General features: G+C 38.0%; 1 protein-coding gene across 2 annotated transcripts; it reads right to left on the reverse strand.

Annotated features, from left to right (window-relative positions):
• Positions 1 to 2411: 2411 nt before the first annotated feature.
• GPR137B (G protein-coupled receptor 137B) lies at positions 2412 to 23240 on the reverse strand. 2 transcript variants are annotated; one of them, XR_015749946.1, is made up of 8 exons: positions 22765 to 23240; positions 14431 to 14480; positions 13258 to 13480; positions 11919 to 12072; positions 10868 to 10992; positions 8902 to 9067; positions 6045 to 6169; positions 2543 to 3124 (listed from the first exon to the last, which is right to left on the reverse strand). XR_015749946.1 is itself a non-coding variant. In XM_087967600.1 (7 exons), exons 1-7 carry the CDS (start codon positions 23131 to 23133, stop codon positions 3013 to 3015), a joined length of 1158 nt encoding a protein of 385 aa, XP_087823726.1. In that variant the 5' UTR covers positions 23134 to 23240; the 3' UTR covers positions 2412 to 3012. The 2 variants fall into 2 exon arrangements, 1 of the variants encoding a protein (XP_087823726.1); XM_087967600.1 differs by lacking the exon at positions 8902 to 9067 and having other exon boundaries at positions 2412 to 3124.
• Positions 23241 to 24323: the final 1083 nt, after the last annotated feature.

Here is a 24323-nt window from a genome sequence, read left to right on the forward strand (position 1 = left end):
TCCAAAGGATAATGGGAAAATTCAAAATAGTCTAGTGCCATGATGGCAAACCTATGGCACGCGTGCCAGAAATGGCACCCATCTCTCTGGGCACGCCAGCTGTCGCCTGTTGCTCTTCCCGGTTCCAGCACGCATGTGGGAGCACCGGAAACCAAAAGAGCAAGTCCCCGGTGTGCATGTGCACTCCGGGAAGCTGCTTCCGGTTTTTGGGGTGCACATGCATGCTGGCCAGCTGGTCTTCATATGTGCATGCGTGCCAGAAACCAGAAGAACCAGGGGCAAACATGCAAAACTGGAAGCTCAGCTTCCCGATGCGCACCGGGGAGCTACTCTTCTGGTTTCCAGTGCTCCCCTGCGCGTGCGCTCCTCTTTCGGCACTCATTGCCAAAAAGGTTTGCCAATACTGGTCTAGTGTGTTGCCATTAACCCCCCCCTCTCAAAATGCTGAAGGAGATTTGAATAGATTCAGAATTTGTGGGAAATTTTTTAACTATTTCCTGTTGTTGTGACACAAATTAAGTACAATCCTTAACTACAATTTTATTTGGGACATGAAATGAGAAATTTATATAAGGAATTCGACAATATGGCGTTATTTGTTTGTTATCAAATATCTAGATTAGGTTGCTAGCCCAGCAAAGATTTGATAATACTGTGTTGATTAATTCCTTTTGGCTGAGGAATTTTTCAGTAGTTAGAACTAGGAACATTGTCAAATATCTGTGGAATGGCAAGATGAAGCACAGTCATCTATGAATGTCTTTAGATGCTATGGAGCATGAGATGTCCACAGGTTTTCCAGAGAGTTCTAAATAATGAAGCCTATCAGGTCCCAGTTAGAATACCATTTGCAAAGGACTCTTTAAAAGCTGGTCATGTGTATGACATGATACACTAAAATACTTCCTGTGTGACTGAGGGCAATAAAGAGAATCTTTTAAAGGTAGTCCTCAACTTATCACTGCAATGGAGCCTGAAATTTCAGTCCTAAGTCATTGTAAAGGCACCGCATGACCAGATTCAATTTTTAGAACAATCATGAAGTAAGTCACCATAGTTGTTAAGCCAACCATGTGATCCTTAAGTGAATCCAACATATCCAATGGACTGGAAACCAGCAAAAAATGTTGCAAATTGCAATCATGTGACTGCAATTGTGAATGTGAGCTCATTACAAAGTGCCTGAAAGGCAATTATGGGAGGAGATACAGCAATTGTAACTTTGAGGATGAGTGGTAAGTAGCTTTTTTGAAGCTTGTCATAATTTTGAACAGTCATAAAGCACTGGTCATCAAATGAGGACTATGTACTGTTTCTGATGTATACCTCAGTTTTTATTTGTTTGATTTTGTTTTGGATTTCATGTTGTCTGCCCTGGAAACTATTATTTTACAACCTTCAACAACCTGTTACAATAATTTTGCAGAGCATTTTGAGAAGCAGTTTGCCACTCAGACACATGTGGTGGTTTGTCCCGTCATTTGTTATCTTGCCTCTTTCCCATCATGGCTACATTAAATTAGCTTAAAGGGATTAACTGATGGGTTCAGGGTTGGGGGAAAGCTTCTTTGCATTAGGACAGGCTCCTGGTTGCCCTTAAAGAGGTCACAATTTAACCTCACCAGGAAAAGCTTTCTTGGATCTGGAAGATTGTAATTGTCATCTAAGATTGAATACATGGACAAGTATTTATAATAACTGTAAATTGCTTTGGGAACTTTAAAATAATGTACAGGAAGTCCTCAACTTATAACCACAACTGAGCCCAAAATTTCCACTGCTAAGCAAGACAGTTGTTAAGGAGTTTTGCCAAATTTTATGATCTTTCTTGCCACAGGCGTTAAATGAATCACTGCAGATGTTCATTTTGTAAAACTGTTCTTAAGTGAATCTGGCTTTCTCACTGTCTTTGCAAAAGGTGATCACGTGACTGAGACACTGCAGCCATCACAAATACATGCCAATTGTCCAGTGTCCAAATTTTGATCAGAACACCATTTTGATCACATAGGGATGCTGGAATGGTCATAAGGCGTAAAAAACTATCATCAGATTTCTTCAGTGCCATGGAAACTGTGAATGATCGTTAAATGAATGGTTGAAAGTCAACGACTACCTGTATAAATATTTTTCATAAAATATTTAGAGTTAAATACACATTACATAAGGCATGTGCATAAAGATGTGTTTTGTTGGATAAGTCACAATCTTGCAAACTGACTATGGAAGGAGAGAAAGTAAGAAGTATACTCTTAGGTCTATTTTGAAAAAGGATAGATAGATTGGATTGTTTTTCCTTACAAATGAACATCCAAAGTGGAGAAAATTCAGAAATGTAGTGCAGAATCAAAGTACACATGCAAATAGAAATTTTATGTACACTGTTTAGAGAAGATCTGGCCATGACAAGTCAGAACTGTAAACTCCAATTTATTATATGGATTGCTGAAGCTAACACAACTGTAAACTGGATCTCAGGGCAAATTCTTCTTTGATTTTTTAAAGTTAGTAGCTTCCTGGTATAATCAAAGAGGACAGGAAATTGAAATAAAAAGTAGACAGTTTTAGTGGAACACAGCAGTTCTTCCAATCTGTCACCCTCACTCATGCATGAGTAAATGTATACAAAATTATTTTAATGACCAATTTACTAAAACTAATAATACATTTTAAATAAATTTGCATGTTAATATAGGTCAAAAACCATCAACGTAAGTTTCACTGGACATTATATTGTACAATTAAATTAATATTTTAAACACCACCAGGTCTATACATATTCACATTTTAAATATTTGACTTTTTTCAAAATTTAGAGTTTTTCAAACAATTTTCTAAATTGTAAATACAGAAAACAGATTTTTTTTCATCAACTCAACTCTTTAAAACTCAAATATTTTTAACATTATAAACTCTCAGTTCTTTTGTACATAATTTAAGTATGTAAGTCCTTGCAAAATAACCCTCCTTACTAAAGTTGAATAAAGGGGAGAGAGTATCATTGGTCTCTCATTATATTGGGCTTCGTGGCTGAGAATCTGAAATGAAATCATGTTGTAGGGATCCAACTTGAACCATTAAGCTGTTATTTAGATATCCCCAGTCATAGGATTCAGGAGAGAAGCTAGAAGATAAAAACAATGTACTTTGTAAAAAATAAGCAAAAGTTTAATAGTGTTTCAAGTTATGCAATTTTATAAAGCTATTCAAATGCATTTTACTGCTTATATTCTGACTGTGTAGACCTATTTGCTTCAGTCCTCTTCCTGGAATAAATTTGACCAGACTTGCTTGGCCTAAATTTTATACAAAATTGTTAATCCAGGACATGAAAAATTTCATTTTAACAATGTTCAATTACATACAGTTTCTATTTATATAAAAGGCATTTTGATTAAACAAAGAAGGTATAGTATCAAAGGTATTGTACTTATTGATGATGTGCACTGCTCAAAAAAATGAACACAAAAATAAGACATCCTAGATCTGAATGAATGAAATATTCTTATTAAATACATTGTTCATTACATAGTTGAATGTGCTGACAACAAAATCACACAAAAATTATCAATGGAAATCAAATTTAGCAACCCATGGACGTCTGGATTTGGAGTTACACTCAAAATTAAAGTGGAAAAAAAACACTACAGGTTGATCCAACTTTGATGTAATGTCTTTAAAACAAGTCAAAATGAGGCTCAGTAGTGTGTGTGGCCTCCATGTGCCTGAATGACCTCCCTACAACACCTGGGCATGCTCCTGATCAGGGGGCGGATGGTCTCCTGAGGGATCTCCTCCCACACCTGGACTAAAGCATCCCCCAATTCCTGGACAGTCTGTGGTGCAACGTGGAGTTGGTGGATGGAGCGAGACATGATGTCCCAGATGTGCTCAATTGGATTCAGGTCTAGAGAACGGGCGGGCCAGTCCATAGCATCAATGCCTTCGTCTTGCAGGAACTGCTGACACACTCCAGCCAGTCTAGCATTGTCTTGCATTAGGGCCAACCGCACCAGCATATGGTCTCACAAGGGGTCGGAGGATCTCATCTCGGTACCTAATGGCAGTCAGGCTACCTCCGGCGAGCACATGGAGAGCTGTGTGGCCCCCTAAAGAAATGCCACCCGACACCATTACTGACCCACTGCCAAACCGGTTATGTTGGAGGATGTTGCAGGCAGCAGAACGTTCTCCTGTCACGTCTGCCACATGTGCTCAGTGTGAACCTGCTTTCATCTGTGAAGAGCACAGGGCACCAGTGGCGAATTTGCCAATCTTGGTGTTCTCTGGCAAATGCCAAACGTCCTGCACAGTGTTGGGCTGTAAGCCCAACCCCCACCTCATACCACCCTTATGGAGTCTGTTTCTGACCTTTTGAGCAGCCACATGCACATTTGTGGCCTACTGGAGGTCATTTTGCAGGGCTCTGGCAGTGCTCCTCCTGTCCCTCCTTGCACAAAGGCGGAGGTCACTACCTGATGCTGTCCTGATCCTGGGTCCTGATGCTGGGTTGTTGCCCTCCTATGGCCTCCTCCACATCTCCTGATGTACTGGCCTGTCTCCTGGTAGTGCCTCCATGCTCTGGACACTACGCTGACAGACACAGCAAACCTTCTTGCCACAGCTCGCATTGATGTGCCATCCTGGATGAGCTGCACTACCTGAGCCACTTGTGTGGGTTGTAGACTCCGTCTCATGCTACCACTAGAGTGAAAGCACCACTAGAGTGAAAGCACCACTAGAGTGAAAGCATTCAAAAATGACCAAACCATCAGCCAGAAAGCATAGGATCTGAGAAGTGGTCTGTGGCACCACCTGCAGAACCACTCCTTTATTGGGGATGTCTTGCTAACTGCCTATGCTTTCCACCTGTTGTCTATTCCATTTGCACAACAGTATGTGAAATTGATTGTCAATCAGTGTTGCTACCTAAGTGGACAGTTTGATTTCACAGAAGTGTGATTGACTTGGAGTTACATTGTGTTGTTTAAGTGTTCCCTTTATTGTTTTGAGCAGCGTATGTTTGCAACATGCATTACCTGTTAGGTTGTCTTTAAGTTCTTTGTGTAGATTGGTTCATTGATGAAGTAATTCATTTTCTTTTTCTAAACTGTATGATTTATTGATGGAAAGTGTAAACCCCTCCCCTAAGATTTTTCTGTGACATACACAAACAAGGCTTAAAGTTATATAAACCTAAGAAAAGTGCCGTGTTTCCCCAAAAATAAGACCAAGTCTTATTTTCTTTTGGGCCCCAAAAAAGCACCAGGTCTTATTTTGGGGGGATGTCTTCCCATATACCTTAGGACCGCCACAGCCAGGCCTACCATGCCCTGACACCAGTTGTGCAACTACCTGACTTCTGTGGCATGTTGGGCCATTGTGCACACAAGCGGTGGCACTGATGCATCACATGCGGCCTCCTGCCATAAGTGATGGCACTGGTGCCATGTGCCACATGGCATCTGGCTGCAAGCAGCAGAAGTAGCTACAGAAGAAGTCAGGCAGTGACATGACAATTGTTGGGGCATGGGAGGTCTGGCTGTAGCAGCCCTAAGGTAAGCGGGGGTGGGGCACGTGGGGCAGCTCCACTCCTCCCCACCCTAGCTTGAGTTTTACACATGTACCTTGCCCCACCTCGTACAACCAGACAATGGGACTGAGTGGGCAGGGTTTTAACTAGTGCTTCTTTTAGGGGTAGGGCTTATATTAGGCACACATGGCAAAATCAAGCTAGGGCTTATTTTTGGGTGAATCGTATTTTCAGGGAGACACTGTATACTGAGCTGTGCTATATATACTATGGTAATGGACTGCAAGGTATGCATGATTATTGTGAATAAAATATTAGTCTGTGTCACAAGTCTGTTTGCTTGTGTAACTGATTAGTCCACTCTTAATGGGATTTTGAAAGAATTTTTTTCACCAGTTGTTCTAATGAAAGCACTACCTGCATACTTTTTTTGAATTTTTCTAGAACTCTGAAGCCCTTTGTGAAGTTATACCATTCCTTTGTATGATCTATATACATATATTTGTCCTACCTGCCATATATGCTATGTGGTGATATGCTCCATGCCAAATCATCATCACTGTCATATCTGCGAGGATTGTCAAAGAAATAAGTTCTTGGGTTAAAAGCATGAGTTGGTACTATTCCTGGATTCGTCTGGAGAAAAAAGAAAAGTTATTTCTAATTGAAGCTATTTGTTGTAGAAATTTATTCCTTAGTTTCTTTTAAAAAAGAAAAATGTAAATACTTAGAATCACAGATTAGAATGGAACATTTAGGTCATCAAATCCAACCTCTAGTCAGTGCAAAAAATCCAAACAGAAGCAGCCCTGACAAACAGTTATTGTTTTCCCATTAATTATCCAAAGATTGGGAGTCCACAATCTCTCTGGGTTACTAGTTCTACTGTTGCTCTTATAGATACGAAGCTTTCCCCCTAATATTCAGTTGAATTCTGCCTTTCTGTAACTTAAACCCATTGTTATTATCAGATTTAATATGCATACAATCTGCTTCAAACAAGTGATTAGTAAAAATAATGAAGATTAGAGGACCCAGGACTGGTTCTTGTGGCACTCCTTTTGATAACTGTCAGCAGAATAAGAAACCCTTTAGTATTTTCACATCAGGCCACTTATTGTCAAGCCATACACCGCATACCAAACTGCCTTACAAATCAGTATGACATGTGGGACTTTATCAAATATTTTGCTAATGCTAAGCTTTGTTAACAATCTTACAGAAGTTATATAGTCAACAGCAAGACCAGATTGGTCTGGCAAGACTCTTGACAAATCTGTTTATTTCTGATAACTTATCACATTGTTCTAAGATAATCCCCTTAAGATTTGCTTTAGAGTTCTCCTGTCAGACTGACTAGTCTGTAGTTTGCTGGGTTGTTTTTTTCAAGGCAAAGGAAAGATAAGAAACTCTTGTTGTTCTGAGAGTACTTTTAAGGTTCAGCAGGATTTTTTAAGTTATGTCTAAACATCTACCAGTAACAAAATGTTTTAGGGGTTCTATACATTATGCTTTACATATAAATTATCAATTGTCCCTCCTGTAGTAGAAGATATTTCAGGTTTGGAAGGAGCCTTTCCAGTTTTTTCTTAGTAATTCAATTGCTTTGACTGTTCAATGTCTCAAATAAAAAATTCTACCAATTAGTTTGAGGAATGGTCTGATTTTCATTGAATTTCAAAACAATCAGTCACTTCCACTTTTTCATAGATATCCAGATATTTTTTTTCTTCATCTCATTTGTCATTAGTTCAATCACCTGCTGTTAGAATTCTGATGTTACAAATTGAATATATAACTTCAAATAAAAATCCACATAAATGATTAGATCATGCATAATATCAATAAAATCCTTTATTTACCCCATATACAAAATTATATATAACATTGTATCTCTTCAGTGACATTCTACTATGCTGATTAGTCTAAGATTATCTTATTTTGTTTTTAGATAAAACTTTGACTCAATATATATTTAGCTCTCTTTAGAATGTGTTACTAGTGGTGAGGTTTATGTTATTTGCAGATAAAACTTGGGGATGGCAAAACAGAATAATGTGGGGGGGGGGAACCTCAGTGAAAATGGTTTCCACTGCAAAGTTATATTGATAGAAATCAAACAATACCCTGCATCTTCTATTAATTTAAATATTTTTTCCTTTCCCATATAAATTTTCTTTTATGCAGATAAGTATTCTTTTAAACTACTATACCTTCTGGTGGCTTACTGCCAGAATATGTAATGTTACTAACTTAAGAAAACTGGAAAAGAATTTTCTGTTGACAGTTGGTTTTCTGGTAGTAAGAAAACATTGTACAGATATCTCCATATATTTATATGTATATCCCTAATGTTTTGTTTCTGACAAATGGTACAAACAATATTGTGCAACAGAGACTGTACAAATAATGTAAAATAGATCGTTTCTAGGGAACAAGTTCCCTAAATAATCAGGGAAAATTAACAAAAATTGGGAGTGGGGTTGAACTAAAGAAAAATACAAGGGAGAAATGTCAAAGAAACTACAAATTACTATGTCCTCAATTATGAGAAGTGAAAGAAAAAATTTTGTATAGCTGCTAATTATAAAGAGTTTGCCTTGAGAATTGCTGATTATTAATTGTGGATGATTGAGTAATGCTTCTTGCTGAGTAAGCAGAAGCAGATGAAATGAATGGAAAACTAATGAATATAAATTCAATGAATACAGAGGCTGATGAATATGAATGAGCGAGCAAATGGAAAATAGGAATTTTACAGAAGAGCTGTAAAAGAATATTAGCTGCAAAATATTTTTACAGTCCTTCTAACTACAGCTGAAAATAGACAGAGGTTACTCCATAATTTACCAACCATGCTTCCAATTATTCTGATTCTGTTTGTATCCTTGGCAAAAAATAAAGCGTAGATATGCAGCAAATGTAACTTCACTACAATCATCATCATCATCATCTTTTAACCACTCCATAATCCCTTGTGGGATGGATTCTGGGCAACTGAATGGAACTAGCAGAGTGTTTAATGGCCAGATGCCCTTCCTGTCGCCAGTGCTGAGTTTTGTTCAGCAGATATATTCTCATTGTGCCCAGAGAGAGAAATATCTGTCTCTACCTAGGATCGAACTCTCAGCCTCCTGATTGATGAGGCGAGAGCTCCACCTCCGGGCCATCGCACCACTCCATGCAACTTCTCTACAATGCTAAGAAAAAAAAGGAAGTAAAGGATTAGATCAGTGGGTGGCTGTACTCTAACTCAGAAAAAGAACAAACTTTTCTTGGGTCAAGCAAAAGAGGCAGTAAAGCAAAGAAATAACATTGTGGGGGTGGGGGTGATATGCCAAAAACAAAGGAGTGGAAGGGAACCTTACTCTGTAGAAAACACTGATGAACCAGAAGCAAGAAGCAAGATGTTCTGGGCCGATAGGATTTAAGAAGAGCTTTAAGACCATCAAGAAAGCTCTTACAGTGGGAGACCATGATGAGCAACATATGAGAAATAGGAGCACTTCAGAGCAGAACAAATGGCATTAATACCTGCAAATGAATAAAGCGGAGAATTGTAATTGTTTGTGATTAGCTATGACAAAGAATCAAAGGTAATGGGCGTTAGATGGTTAGGATGCCTTTGAAAATATATTATTTTAGAGTCATGGAATCAAAGGATTGGAAGGAATCTTGGAAGACTTCTAGTAAAATCCCCAAATCTTCCAGAAGCGCAGATTAGGAATGTAATTGTGCACTGCCAAAATTCATCATACAGGAACAAAGGATGCTGCTATGAGTGGCTCCAACTTCTTTTTTCCCCTTGTTACAATACATCTTAATATATTTTATTATTTCAATATAATGATCTTTCTATAATATACAGTACTTAAATATTATGGACATTATATTCTTTAGATAATATTGAAAACAGAGAAGAAAAGAAGGTATTCAATAAATATTAATTACAATTTGGGATATCTGCATTACAATTTTATATAAAGTTGCATATAACAAAAAATCAGTGACCTGCCTCACACTTTTGATCATAAATTAATTATTTAATATTTAAGTCTTATTGTAAGTAGAGCAAATTTAACAAGAACTAAAATACCAATACAAGTAATCCTCAACATTTAGTGACTCTTCAAAGTTACAATGGCACTGAAAAAAGCGATTTATGACCATTTTTCACACTTATATAACCATTGCAGCATCCCCAGTCACATGATCAAAATTCAGATGCTTGGCAATTGACTCATATATGTATGATGGTTGCAGTGTCCTGAGGTTTTGTGATCTGACAAGCAAAGTCAGTGGAGAAGCCAGATTCACTGAACAGCCATCTTACTAACTTAATAACTGTAGTGATTCACTTAACAACTGTGGCAAGAAAGGTCATAAAATAGGGCAAAACTCACTTAATGACTGTCTCATTTTGCAAAAGAAGTTTTGGGCTGAATTGTCATAAATCGAGGACTACTTGTAATTAGAAAAAAAAACCCCAAATTTAACCAAAAGCTGAGTGAAAGTTTGAAAAACAAGGTGGAACAACAACTGATGACGTCCTTTTTTACCGGTCCACGATAAAAAGCGCCCTCACTTATTGCATTACAGTATGGTATGCTGGCTTGACAGCAGCAGATAGAAAGACATTACAGAGGGTGATGAGCGCAGCACAAAACATCCTAGGCTGTCCCCTAACACCACTGGATGAAATCGCCAGGACTCACTGCCTGGTCAGCACTTTTACTCTCCTACCATCGGGCAAGAGATATAGAAGCATACATAGCCAGTCGTACAAACAGACTGAATAACAGCTTTTATCCATGAGCTGTCAGACTCCTGAATACAAAATAACATCATAACTATGTAGTATGATAGACTTGCAGGGCCGGCGCAATGTGCAACATGTTCGCATTGGTGCAATACAATGTCATGTTGTGTACATATACAATATCTCACAGAAGTGAGTACACCCCCTCACAGTTTGTAAATATTTAAGTATATATTTTCATGTGACAACACTGAAGAAATGACACTTGGCTACAGTGTTAAAGTAGTAAGGATACAGCTTATATAACAGTGTAAATGTGCTGTCCCCTCAAAATAAATACTGTATGTATAGAGGATTGTGTTTGTTAGTATAATTTACTGGGTTAGGGATTTTCTTATTGAGATGTATTGCGGGGGTGTGTGTGTGCACTAAGGGAGGGTCAGCCAATCTCATTATACACATATTGTGCATTGACAATAAAGGTTTGTTTATTATTATTAATTACAACAGTTAATTTTTTCTTAGAAAAGTCATTTCCTTTAAAATAAGTAAATATTAAGACAGGTATAACTTACTAGGTCTTTTGTAGGACTTTGAACACGGAAGAAAAATACCACCAAGGAAGTAGGGAGAAGTTCCCACACAAACAAGATTATTCCAAATACTATATAGCCAGCATCGCCCAACTGGCATTTCAGATCTGCCTGTTGCAAAGTTAAAGGGAATTTAAAATAGTCAAATATTAAACGTCTGTTAGCAGATAGCAAGATGAAATCTTATCTGACAAGCAATTTCCTAAGATTTCTGCAGCCTCTAAATCTAGATATTTTCCAAATTTTTTCAGCCTAACTAAACAAATATGCATCTATCTGAACTATCAATACTTATTGCTGAGTACATTCTTCCAGTCAGAACATTTCAATTAGTGGATACTTACTGAATTGTATCAATACTACAATCTGTATTAGAACTATAGCCTGAATCAATTGTGGATAAATTGATTTAATCCAGAATCAATCAGATTGACTAACACATAGGTAATCTACCTGTGAATCACTTGAAAGCATGTCACATTTAAATACATTTTAAAATAGATAATAGGATTAACTCTTCCTGTTACACAATTCCCTTTCTTCTAAACTGTTAGTCCAGAATAGGAAAAGTTCCCATTGGCTTATCTAATATATTGTAAAATTTTCATCACAAAGCTAAACTGAATGAAACTTAAAATTCTCCATGGTTAAAGTATTGCTGGCATACAATACCCCATTAAAATTACAGTAAGCCTAACATTTCAACTCCGCTCATTATGATTTTCTCAAATATTTTTTTTTGCAAAGGATAAAATGATTTATGGCTTCCCTGGTTTTAACATACACCAGGCTATGATTGTTCAGTCACATATAAACATTTCCTACATCTTTCATTGAAGATTCCATTCTCATTTTTGTTAAAATGATGCCAGTAGTCTTATAATCTTTTGTTTTTCTTGACATATGTAGTTAAAAAATATTGAGCTTGTAACTGCAATGATGTAGGAGTGTGGAGGAAGGATGCTTTCTTTTACACCATTAAGTATATGTATCTAAATTATAGATATTGTCAGAAGAAATTGCTACATAGTACTTGCCTGATCAGATACATTGTACCAATCATAATCAAAAGAGTTCATTGCCTTATTTTGAGAAAATGATAGAATAGTCAGATTGTAACAGGCTCTTGAGGTATACAGTAGTATAACAGTTGCTCCTATTGTTGTTAACTGGCATACTGATGAGCCCTAAAGAAGATATTAAAACACAGATATTAAAACTCACTTGTCTTCGTAAATAATGCACAAAATATTAGTATAAGATGAATGTCACAAACTGTTGATGTTATAAGATTTTTATATCTGTTGTCTTTTTAAAATTATAAAGGATTAATAAAGTTTCTTTTAAAAAAAGACTCACTTGTCTACTGATAACTAAAATGTTCAAGGTTCTAGTTTGAGAGAAAATTTGTAGCCAAAGCTAAAGTCATTTTGGACCATCCTTAAACATTATGCTTTGTAATTCTGCTGGAATCTAAAAAGTGCTGATATACCTTACAATATATTTCCTTGGAAAAGTGAAAGCCATGGTTTTTTTGGTGGGGCAGGATAGAAGGAAAAAAAACAAGGAAAGATTGTCTATTTAATGTTCCACACTGGAAAAATATATATCACACCATAGTGGAATAAGAAGTAAATATAATTCAGAAAAAAAAGTTTAAGATCTGCAAATAATTCAGTCTGCTTTTTGTAAAGCAGGAAGATAGATACACTGATATTACTTAATCTGCTGGTCAGGAATTATACAAGTTATTATTATGCATATTTGTTGGACACCTGGAAAATGTTCCTCATCTTTTTTTAAATGTAATTTATAAAATACAACCAACACAAAAAGGGTTATTTTGTTACAAATGATTGCAGTGTCCAACAAGTAATCGTAACAGTTGCAAAATTGTTTTTATAAAACAGTTGCAGTTGCAGTAGAACTACCAACGAGGCATAAATTAGAGTATTTCTAATAACAGAAGACTACAATATGAAGAATAGGAAGTTAATTTAATTAAAGGGAAATTTCCTTAATCAAAGACAATTAGCTCCTATATCACCCCTGGAGAGAAAAAGTGAGATTCGTTGAAAAAAAAAGACACTTTTTTCTCTATCTTTATAGAACCATTTGAAAAGAATAAAATCTCAAGGAATAAACAAGAGCACTCTTGGTGTTAAAAGAGAAAGACCTTGACTTCATTCCAAGTAAGAATATAAGCAGTCTGCTTAATCAGTTCTAAAGCCTCTTTTGTCCACTTATTCCTTCATTAAATCTTCAGTGATGGAAATGAGAAAGCTAATACAATCTTTCATTAGCTGCTGAGAAGTGACAGATGGAAGTTCATAAACACATACAAAACACAAAAAAACTAAGATGTACTTTACCTTGGATTCCAAGTAAATATTTGCTAAGGTCATTTTGGAAATCTTGTAGAGACAAACCGAGAGTGAGATGGCACAGAGTACAAACAGAGTGTCATTTATAGCAACCCTGACCAATACAATTATCCTCCTTTCTGAATTTTCTAATTTCACAAGCACAGCACATGTTAAATTCACCAGCAGGAAAAGTAGACTGACCATGAAAGACACCAAGTAGAGGGGTAACCTAAGCAAGGAGAGGGAAAATAGTATTAATTCCGCAATTATTATTTTTAGCAAATATTACTACAATACTAAATCACTCTTCCCCAAATTGGTATCTTCCAGGTGTGTTGGGATTCCAAGCTGCTTGAAAAAGACTTTGTGTTGCTCAGTTTTTCCCAGCAATGCATAATATGCCCTCTCTTATAAAATAGCTTAGAGGCTTGATCAATGGTGGGATTCAAATAATTTAACAACCGGTTCTCTGCCCTAATGATTTCTTCCAACAACCAGTTCACCAAACTGCTCAGAAAGTTAACAACTGGTTCTCCCGAAGTAGTGCGAACTGGCTGAACCCCATCACTGGCCTTGATTCTGTAACCCAAATTTCCCACCATTGAATTTTCAGGATTTCATTGACTGTATCATGTCATTTCTAAAGTGACTAATTACTGTTGTTTGCACAAACCAAGTCTTAACTAAATTTTCTCAGGAGATTATTAAGTAAATTAAATATAATTTTAATTATTAAAAGTAATTAAGCTTTCTTAGTTGTGCCTATCATGGAACAGCCCTCCCCCCCCCCAAGACATGGAAGGTCCAAACCCACTTAATCTTCCTGAAGGATGTGAATACCTGACTCTCCCTGCAGGTACTTAATTAGGATGGTAATGAGCCCAATATAAGTGTAAGTTTCTTATGGTGCCCAGCTGTTGTATTTTGTCTATTTTTAACTTGGTTTGTATTTGTGTTTTGAGATCTTATTATGTATTTTATGATAACTGTTGTTAGCTGCCCAGGGTTATGCATGTACAGTAAATGGGCAACTTTGTAAATTCTCTAAATGAATTAATAAAAGTAATTATTTCTCAGAGATACATGGACATGTTTTTATTCCTAGAAATAAAATAAAACATGTCCCAATAGTTTGCAACTGCTTGTTCCCCTTCATTCATGGTGGAAATATGTTTTTACCTGTATTTAAGTAATTCTGGTGAGTATTTAGATTTAGCTTTGAAAATCACCTGTAAGAAAATGAGACTGTGTTATTAAACATGCAATGCATAGTAGGGCTGGCACTCTCTTGAACTGTGAGTTCATTTTATTTCAGATGGATGCCTTGGGCACATACGTAGCAAAACCATTGTGCAGCTCCTGCATTCTTGCTTTCAGATTTGCAAATAGACAATTTTCTATGTGGCAGCAAAATTTTATTCATCAGTGTGTTTACAGGAAATATATATCTTTTTTTTATCCTAGACAAAAAAAAAAACCTGCAGAAGCGAAAGTAGCTTTGTATGCAATCAGATAAACCAAGCAAAAATAATAACTATAATCATCCATTCAAGGGTAGGATCTTTTGAAAGGAAATAATTCTGTGGTAGTGCTTGTATTCTACCCCAGTTCCCCAACCTTTCTGGCTTTGCGGGGGAGGTAGAGGAAATGGTTCCGGGCAAGTGATGGGCAAGCACATATGGATGCATGCAGTTGCCAACTGCTTGTGCATGGGGGAATTCACATGTGCAAGCACTTGCCCGCCATTTTGGGTGGCCCAGTTTTCAACAGCTCATGGCTCAGTAGTGGGCTGTGTCTCGAGGGTTGGAGACTCCTGTTCTAACCTATCTTTTCGTTCCGTGGTGGTCCAATTGCTTATGCTCCAAGATTAAAATAGGAAACTCTGTCTCAGATTGAGTTCAAGTTGTAGGAACTGCTTGGATTCAGCCAGTTAATTTCTTGGTATTTTTGCCACTTATCTTCCTCTGGAGTGTTTTTCAACTTTCCAGTCCAGTGCACTACCCTGGGATTGCTTGATAATCTCTCAGACCAGGTGCTGTCCCCTGCTAAGATCAAAAAATGGTCAATGGGGCAAATGAGATTCATGCAGGTCAGAAAAGCACCAATGCTTATTTTCATGGTTTCATGATTGTTATCAACCCTTCCTGACTACTGCCTAGGACTTCCCTATCTCTAGCTTTTTTGCTTGAAGATTGTTTTTTATCAGTTAGTCGCAGGCAGATGGGTACTCTATGGCTCAGTTCTTTTGCCCTGCTTTCCTTAAAATATTTTGCCCTGCTTTCCTTAAAAATAAAAAACCCTCAAAGGCATCATCATCATCATCTTTTTTCAGAGTTCCATTATATAACATAGCAAAAGTAGGAACAGAGCATATTGAAATAGGCCACATATACAACTTTGGCACTACAAGAAGTAAAGTAATGCTGTAAACTTATTTATTTCCCATGTTCAATTTATTCTCAGAAATGTCAGTTTCTCTTCCATGTATCTCTGTAGTACACGCTTCCTCAAACTGGTCTCACTTCAGATTTTGTAGCTTTCAGCTACTAGAATTCTCATCAACGATTGAGGCAGTTTTGGAGTTAAGTCTACATATCTTGAGACTGCTTAGCTCTGTCACGTATTTCAGAAGCAAGCAGACAATCTGTTGCTCATAATTATGAATCATGCTTAATAAGAACATTCAGACCTTTGGAGAAGAAACACACTTTTCCTCAAAATTTTTAATATCCTTGAATGCTAACTCTGGAGCTGACACCCCCCAGTTAGTAAAAGAGCTAAATAATCTTCCCCCACCCCCATGAGATTTGCACCTTCCTTTCTGGATGAAGCCTTGACACTTCCATATGGCCAGGAACTCCAAAGGGGGAGTGGCACCTTGAGGGTGCTAAATGGATTAGTCAGACCCCACCTCCTCCCCATAGCCACCTTCCTCCTTTCCTTTCCATCTGGTTAACTGAGTTTTGATTTTAAATGTATGTTTCTTATTCTTTCAAATATTGTATATGGTATTTTAACTGTATGCATATAAGCCACCTAGAGTTACCTCAATGAGATGGATAGCAGAAATTTAATAATAAATACCAATAAAAGAGAAGATTGGTAGCTCAGGGTTGGAATGAAGGCTCCTTAGTGCTTTACTTTACTTAATGCATTACCCAACTAAGTAACACCATCAGTGCTGGGAAGGTGTGCAGTTTGCTAAGTTTATATTCTAGTGGCTTGCCTGTCAGTGTTGGTGGGAGAGGTCAGAGATTCTTTGGTTGGGGCTGTTTGCTGTTGTCCTCTTTGGCAGTTTCTTGATTGGGGTATTGTTTACTTAATCGTTTGTCTGATGCTAAGCTTGGAGTTAATCTGTGCTGATTACTGGTGGAGAGGTGCTGGAATCCTGTTTGTGGGGGAGGTTGTCTCTTTTGCATAATCTATAGATGTTGTTAATGTCTGTGTATCTATTGATGGCTGGTTTGTCAGATTCCCTGGCATTTTTGGACTTGGCCTGCTCTAGGATTGTTACATTTTTCCAATTGAAACTATGGTTGAATCTGTCTATATGTTGTAAAATTATAGAATTGCCATTTAATTTGACAATCAAACAAGGAAGCTCAGAGAGCACCAAAGACCCCTCATTTCATAATAAATACATAAAATAAAACAATTCCAAGTTCACAACTTACTAAGAATCAAACAAAGAGAAATCACAAATGGTCAGTTCCTTTTTAATATATGATGGGTGATTATATGTTGGGCCAATCTATACAATCAATTGGCTTGGCTTGGAGTGTTCTGATCCACTTTTATTGCATGTGTGTTCTTCCTAACCCATCTCAATTATACTATTTTCCTAAATATCCTCTTCCCTTCCCTAGCTGTTTTTAGGATGGTTCTTTGGGGAAATTATAGCTTCTATACATAGCTACCATGCACAATTAATTATTAAACACTTCTATCCTGGCAACATTTTCAGAAACCATTTGACGATGAGCCATGATTGTCTTCACTTCTGTTGATGGATGGCTGAGAATAAGAAGGTAAAATCTCATTCCTGCCCTGTTGCAAGCTTTGTAGCAACAGAGAAATGCCCATGCTCTCACTCCACTTCTCGGGAGATGATGCTGCTGAGATATAGAGAAAGCAAACTGTACTAACAATACTATAAGTAGGAAAACATCTGTAACCTTTCAAATAACTTCTCTTCCTTCCTTCACAATGCACAAGTTTCATAATGGAGTAGTAGTATTCCTTGCTATATGCCAAAGAAACAGCAATTCCTTTTCCTTTAAATACCACCCTCATACATGTATATCTCACAAACCTAAGACACCCTAGCTAGCGTAATTTACCAGAAACATCAGCCTTGTGGGTGTGTTAGCAACTCACATCTCTCCCCAAAACCACTTGGAAACTGAAGACATATTCACCAAGCAGAGGCATTTCTAGATATGGATGAACAAATTTAAACGATGGACATTCGAGCTAACCTATCACTCCTATGGGTGACCTGATTTTCCAGATTCCTTTAGTATCAGTTTAGCCTAAGACTGTATCATAGGAAAAGTCAGTTTGAGATGGGATGTATAGTCATGCAGATTTTGGTCTAGCTACTGTATGTCTATGATTCTTTGTCCAGGGATAAACCCTAGCAATGGAAAGAAGGCTGAGTCATAAATAGTATTATTGGATTTGATAAGCATCCCTCACAATCATGGAAAAAAACATTTGTTTCAAATGAAAGATCCTTTAAAAGGGACTAGTATATTCTGCATCTTTCTCTAAATATATTCTGTTCCATTTCCTCCTAACCTTTTCCTAATGTATCGCATGTTCCAATTCAGTAATCATACTATCCAATATTTTAATTATCCTCTAAATCTCCATATGTTTCTACTAATCTAAAAATGGAGATTAAACTATAATTAGTAACTCCCAACTTTGCACAGGAAACTCACTGTCTTCCAAAGCTTAAGGATGATGAGAGTTGTAGTCCAGCACAGCTGGGTATAATGCCATGGAGAGTACTTCTATACAGGTAGTCCTTGACTTACAACCACAATTGAGCCCAACATTTCTGTTGTTAAGTGAAACATTTGTTAAGTGAGCTTTGCCCCATTTTACAACCTTTCTTGCCAGAGTTGTTGAGTAAATCACTGCAGTTTAAGTTAGTAACATGGTTATTAAGTGAATCTGGCTTCCCAATTGACTTTGCAATGGTCATAAGTATGAATCAGTTGCCAAGCATCTGAATGTTGATTACATGACCATGTTGATGCCACAATGGTCATAAGCGTGAAATACAGTCATAAGTCACTTTTTTCAATACTATTGTATCTTTGAATGGTCACCAAAGAAGCTGTTGTAAGTTGAGGACTACCTGTATGTTATGACCCAATTACTATATGCTGTAGTCAAGCAAGAAGGGAAAAAAATAACCATGCAGAGTTATATGCACCCAGCAATGCATATGAATAGGATTCTTAGCCTTGAGATGCCAGGGCATGAATGGCATATATCAAAGTTAAATGAAAAACATGATATATAACACAACCAATTATTATTATTTTTGGCTGCACATATCATGTTCAAATCAGGCTTAATTCAACAGTTTTATCTGGGTGCTTTAAAGGACAAAAACACAGAATAACATTCATATACAAACATATACAGAACAGAGGGCTTTGATAAAATAATATTCATTTAAAGGTCGAAACATTCTCAGATTAATCTTGATTGATGGATACATTCATGCAGTTTTCTTGGCAATAATCCAAAAGTGAGTTGCCATTGCTTTATTCCAGGATGTTTTTTAAATTTCTCAGCCTAGCCTACAGCCCTGCTATTCCCTGTTGACGATAGGATACTGCAAACAGCCATAAAAGTGAGTTGTTTGCCAAGCCCTAAAATGCAATCATATGATTTTCATAGATGACAGAGAAAGTGTTCTCACCCTTCACTTTCAATTAAACTGTATACAAAAGACAAAAAAGGACAAAAGAACAGAAACAGTACAATGCATGCTACAAAATTTGTAATTGATAGGATAACATAAATCCTAATATAGGTAGAAAAACATGTAAGCTAAATTCTAGTCCTAAAGTAGAATAGATATGGATATGAATACAGAAGTGAATTGAACCAGTGTTTTGAAACCAGGTTTATGCTTCTTCTGTATTTTGTTGGAGAGAGAGACTTTATTTATTGAATTTATTTATTGATTGAATTCATTTAAAATACAACACTTCAGAGTAGACCTGCATTATATGTAATACAAACAGAATTTTTCAATATATTATCCACTTTGTCGGTCAATTTTGTCTGTTTGTCTAAAATAGTATAAAATCTGCTTGAGCAGGGGGTTGGATTAGAAGACCTCCAAGGCCCCTTCTATTATTCTGTTAATCTGTTATTATGAGAAAAGAGTAAGATTCAAAAAGGATACAATTCGGCTTTCCACCACTTTTTTCCTACAACTTCTTCCTCTTAAGCTGTTCCCGTCATGGCTCAAAATCTAAAAATAAACCCAGCTAAGATAAATAGTCATAGAGGAAGAGATTGCAAGAAAGAGTTGAAAGGCAAGAACATACTAAACCGCCTTTCTTCTTTCTTTCATTCCTTCCATCCCACACTTCCATCACCATGGTCTCAATAGGTTGCAGCACGTCATCAACCTTGTCTGGACATGGGGGCTAAGCAGGTCAGCCCTAGTTAGTATTGGAATGGAGGACTATCAGGAAATCCCAGAATCTGTAGGCTAGAATGGGAAGTTGAAAAGTGCTGTGAAAGAATGAGATGGCAAACCATTTCCAATATCATTGCCAAGAAAAGAAAAGTACCCTTAAAGTCACATGAGTCACATGAGTCAAGCATGACTAATATTCCGTTTTAAACTTGTATAAAAACTATGGGATTTGAAATCCAACACATCAGGAGCACCACATTGGAAAAGTCCGTCATAACAGACTGAAATAAATTTCTGTCAATTAATACTTTGTTAATTATACATTCTTGGGATAATTTCAGTGAGTCTTTTAAATTATTTCTTCTGTCCTATTAATGAATAGTGTCATGCCCCTGTCAGAATCTGATTCCGAGGGGGAGGCCAAGCAACTGATAAGGAGTGGGAGTGTGGCTCTGTTAGCTGTGGAAGAAACTGGGGAAGGGCAAAGTCTGGCTGGGCAGAGCAGGGGAGAGATAGAGCAAGGCAGAGGGAATTCAGAGAAAGATCCAGGCCCACCCCCTCTTCATCCTAGGGCACACAGGGAGGAAAGGAGCAACGTGAGTTGCTTGGCTTATGGGGGAGGAAAGAGCCCTGATTCCCTTAATTAGCTGCAGCTGGGAACACAGTGTTTAAAAAGGGAGATTGCGCACAGCAACTTGTTGGAAGCAAATTGTGAATGATCTGTTATTGTCAAGACTTATCTGAGTTCCTGGCATCTTCCCAACTGTGTGTTTTGCTGGTGTTTCAGGTCGGGAATTCTTTCTCCTGCCCTGTCAAGTTAATTACTGCAGCGTGGTTTGTGTGGATTTTTATTTACAGTTTGTAAGTATTTTGTTTTCAGACTGAATTTCCTCCACTTAAAGATTGTTCTTGGGAGAATTTCTTTCTCCAGCCGAAGGTAACCTGGACATTGGGGGCAAAGTTGGAGGTATTAAAGGGACTCTTCTTACTTGTGACTGTGTTGCCTTGTGCCACACCCTGGGTCATCACGAATAGTGTGTAGAGAGGGAATTCTTAGCAGTTTTATTAACATTTAGTAACTTGTTCACACCAAGCAGAATGGATTTAAGGCACACTGAGGCACAACCTGTCTTTTTATTTGAATAAAGTTTGCCTCTGGACTGTGTGTGTTCCTCGTCTCCCTTTTACACTTGCCCATGCATGTCTGATGTGACAATGTAGGTGTAATATTTAAAGGGGTACTCTGTGGCAACAGGCAGACTTACAAGTCAAACTTGTCACCTGATGTTTATCTGAATCTCTTGACTACAGTAAGTAGAATACAATCTTAAACGTGTTTACCCTGAATCACAATTTTAAATGTGCTTCTCTGAATCAATTCCCATTATATTCGGTGGGAATTATACACAGTGAAATAATTATGCAAGAACAGCAGTTTGTGAATGACTTAGTACAGGGGTATCAAACTCGTGTCGCCACAGCATCATCACATGACATATCACGACTTTTTCCCCCTTTGCTAAACTGGGTGTGATGCATCTGGGCCGTGGGCCACAAGTTTGACAGCTCTGACTTAATACCACAGATTTTGGCTTTATTCTACCTAAATACTTGTTATTTATTCACAAAACAGTAGCCAAACTATTTGTTAATGTGTGAACCTGGTTATATTCTTTCAGTTTAGCCTCTAGCAAATAAAATATGCCAAAACTTAATTGGTTTCTGTGTAATGCTTTTGCAAGTCCTTGTTTTCAACACATTAGTAATAAAATTTAATCTCATTTGCATGTAACAAAAGACTGGTATATGTGTGAATATTAAGGCACTTTTAATTAATGATTCTGGTCCAACTTCACAATCATAATAAAAGTTATAAATCATAATAATATGAAGCACTGAAGCTAAAGTTCAACCAACCTACCATTTATCTGAAAAAACAACACTGAAGTCAGTGAGACCCCTCCCTACTTCCTATTTTAAAATAATGTTCTTCTTAACTTCTTTAATATTTCAGTAATGCTTTTTCCTTGCTCGTTTCTATAAAAAAAATCTCAGCAAAGCCTACTTTTTACTAAATACTAAATTTATCATTGATATTCCTTAGCATTTTTAATGTATGACTCATTAAAAGTGTTTAATATGCATTTCTTTCAGAAATTCTTTCAATTATTCACACACCACTGCAAAACAGGGTTACTGCCTCTCTGAGCATGTTGTTAACTGAAATATCCTTAAGAATAGTTTGAGGCTTCCTATCTCCCTGATCCCATTTTAAAATTTTTCACCCACACCAGTGCTCAAGAAAATATTTGCTTTCCATGTAAAATCATCACTGCTCACTTAACAACAAGAAAATAAAATTAAAGACACCACTACATAACGCTCCATTTGTGAACCAGGTGATTTTTGGTGAGGAGAAAGAGGAAGGGGTTTATTCCTAAATGGATAAAACAAAGCTTGATGGAAATCTTGCATCAAAGTAAATGGCCAGAAATCTTGGATTTATCCTATTTTTCCTCTCCCTCCTCTTAAGAACAACCGAAATCCAGATTTCCCTGCTGCATTATATTGTGAAACCTTGTAAAATCAGCTGGTCTGTCCAATTGGCTGAGTAAGAAGTTTTTTTTGTTGTTGTTGCTACCGTCTCTGTCTATAAAATTAAAGCTCCTCCTCCAAATGTCCACTTTGACGGGTCAATACTCCCCCCCCAGCTTCGATAAACGGCGATTCTAACTAACATGAGCCCCCCTGACATTTCCTAAAGTGAGGTATTCGCACAACATCGCACCGCGCCAAGTCCAGCCGAGACCCGAGCGCGGGAACGGCCGTCCGTCCCTTACCTGGGTGAAGTAAAGGTTCATAAGCGTCAGGGTGAAAAACTGGAGGCACACCGGGAAGCAATAGAGGAGCCAAAAGGCGAAGGGACTGAGGGAATTGGCGGCGACAAAGTCCTTGAAATAAAAGGAGAAAAGCACCGTCCGAAGAGAAGCCCAGAGCAGGCACAGAAATAAAAAGACCGTCTGATAGCTAAACCTCTTGTGCCGGTAGTGCAGGACCAGCCAGAGCTGGACGTAAATGAAGAGGAAAAGGAGTGAATAAAAGACGGTGTAAGCCACGGTGAGACCCAGCTTCACGTACGGAGGCACAGCCGGGCTCAGAGTAGGCAGGAGGCTGCCGTTCCTCAGCGCGTCCCATTCCAGGGCCTCCATCGGGCGCCCGGGATTCGCGGGCGGGCAGAACTCGGGCTTAACTTCGCCGACAGTGGCTCCTGTTGCTGCCGCCGCCGCCGCCTTTCATCTTCGTCAGGAGAGGAACCGAGCGAACGAAAACAACCCGCACTTCCTCTTTGGCTTTCCAGCACTTGGTGGCTGGAAGCACATGATCTCGGGGCAGAGGGATTCATTGGTGCGTCCTCCGTCAGCAGTTGGCCAGGAGCAGCGCGGAGAGAGGGGAGCTGCTGTTTGGGACGCCCCCTTCGCTGGCTCTCGGACAGGGAAGGGTATCCCCCCACACACACACGCTTCGGCCGCTCCCCGGTTTTTCGCACAGCTTTGTTCTTAAGCAAAGGGCCTGCTGGGCGACATTCCAACGCAGCCCAAGATGTCCCACTGTCTTTTAAGTTGGCGATCTTCTTACGCAGCTCATTACATCTTCCTCCTCCTCAGTTGTGTTTTCTTTTTTTTTCTGCTGGGGATGCTGACTGTTCTTGAAGGGGAAAATGGATGACTTGTCTTGTTCGCGTTGGATTTCCACCTGAGGAAATGCAGAGCCTCAGTAGAATAACTTTTACAGAGCCTCCTTTACCGTACTTGGGAGTGCCAGTTTGTTGAAGAAAAGAATGTTTTTCAAGTAAAAATGCTATGTTGAGCATTTATAGTTGCACCTATTTTCAGTCTGCCAATCCCTGACTTGTGATGTATTTTTAGTTGCTTAATTTGTGGGTCCTGTCAATTGGTCTTGCAAATTTGAATTTGTCCCTAACAGATTGGGTGTTGGATGTCGGAGAAGCCTAGAAGGCAAAACAATTTTCTCTCTTCAAAATCCTGTATTAAGTCCAATTAGATGCTCAAGAAGAAATCTATTATTTATCAGAACTGCCAGGAACATCAGTGTAGGGATTTCACTCCTGTTATGACAAACCCTGGAGGTTATGTTGTATTTGTCAACTGAATATGGGAGAAATATAGAATAAAAGTCTGCCTATGAGATCAGTTATAGCCCCTTCAATTTCATGCCTTGGGCAGAAACATGCTACATCAGGAGGGATACTATTTTAAAGATAACAAAACAATTGCACACCAGAGATTCTTCCGAGCAAAGAATTGAAAGAAATACCAAAAACTAGAGCCTTGTTATCAGAGATAAAGATGAGTACATTAACTTTAAATAGATTAGCAAC

The sequence above is a fragment of the Notechis scutatus genome, chromosome 1 (genome assembly GCF_049901735.1).
Source record: "Notechis scutatus isolate UNSWTSFEM ecotype Mainland chromosome 1, rNotScu1.2, whole genome shotgun sequence".
NCBI lineage: Eukaryota > Metazoa > Chordata > Lepidosauria > Squamata > Elapidae > Notechis > Notechis scutatus.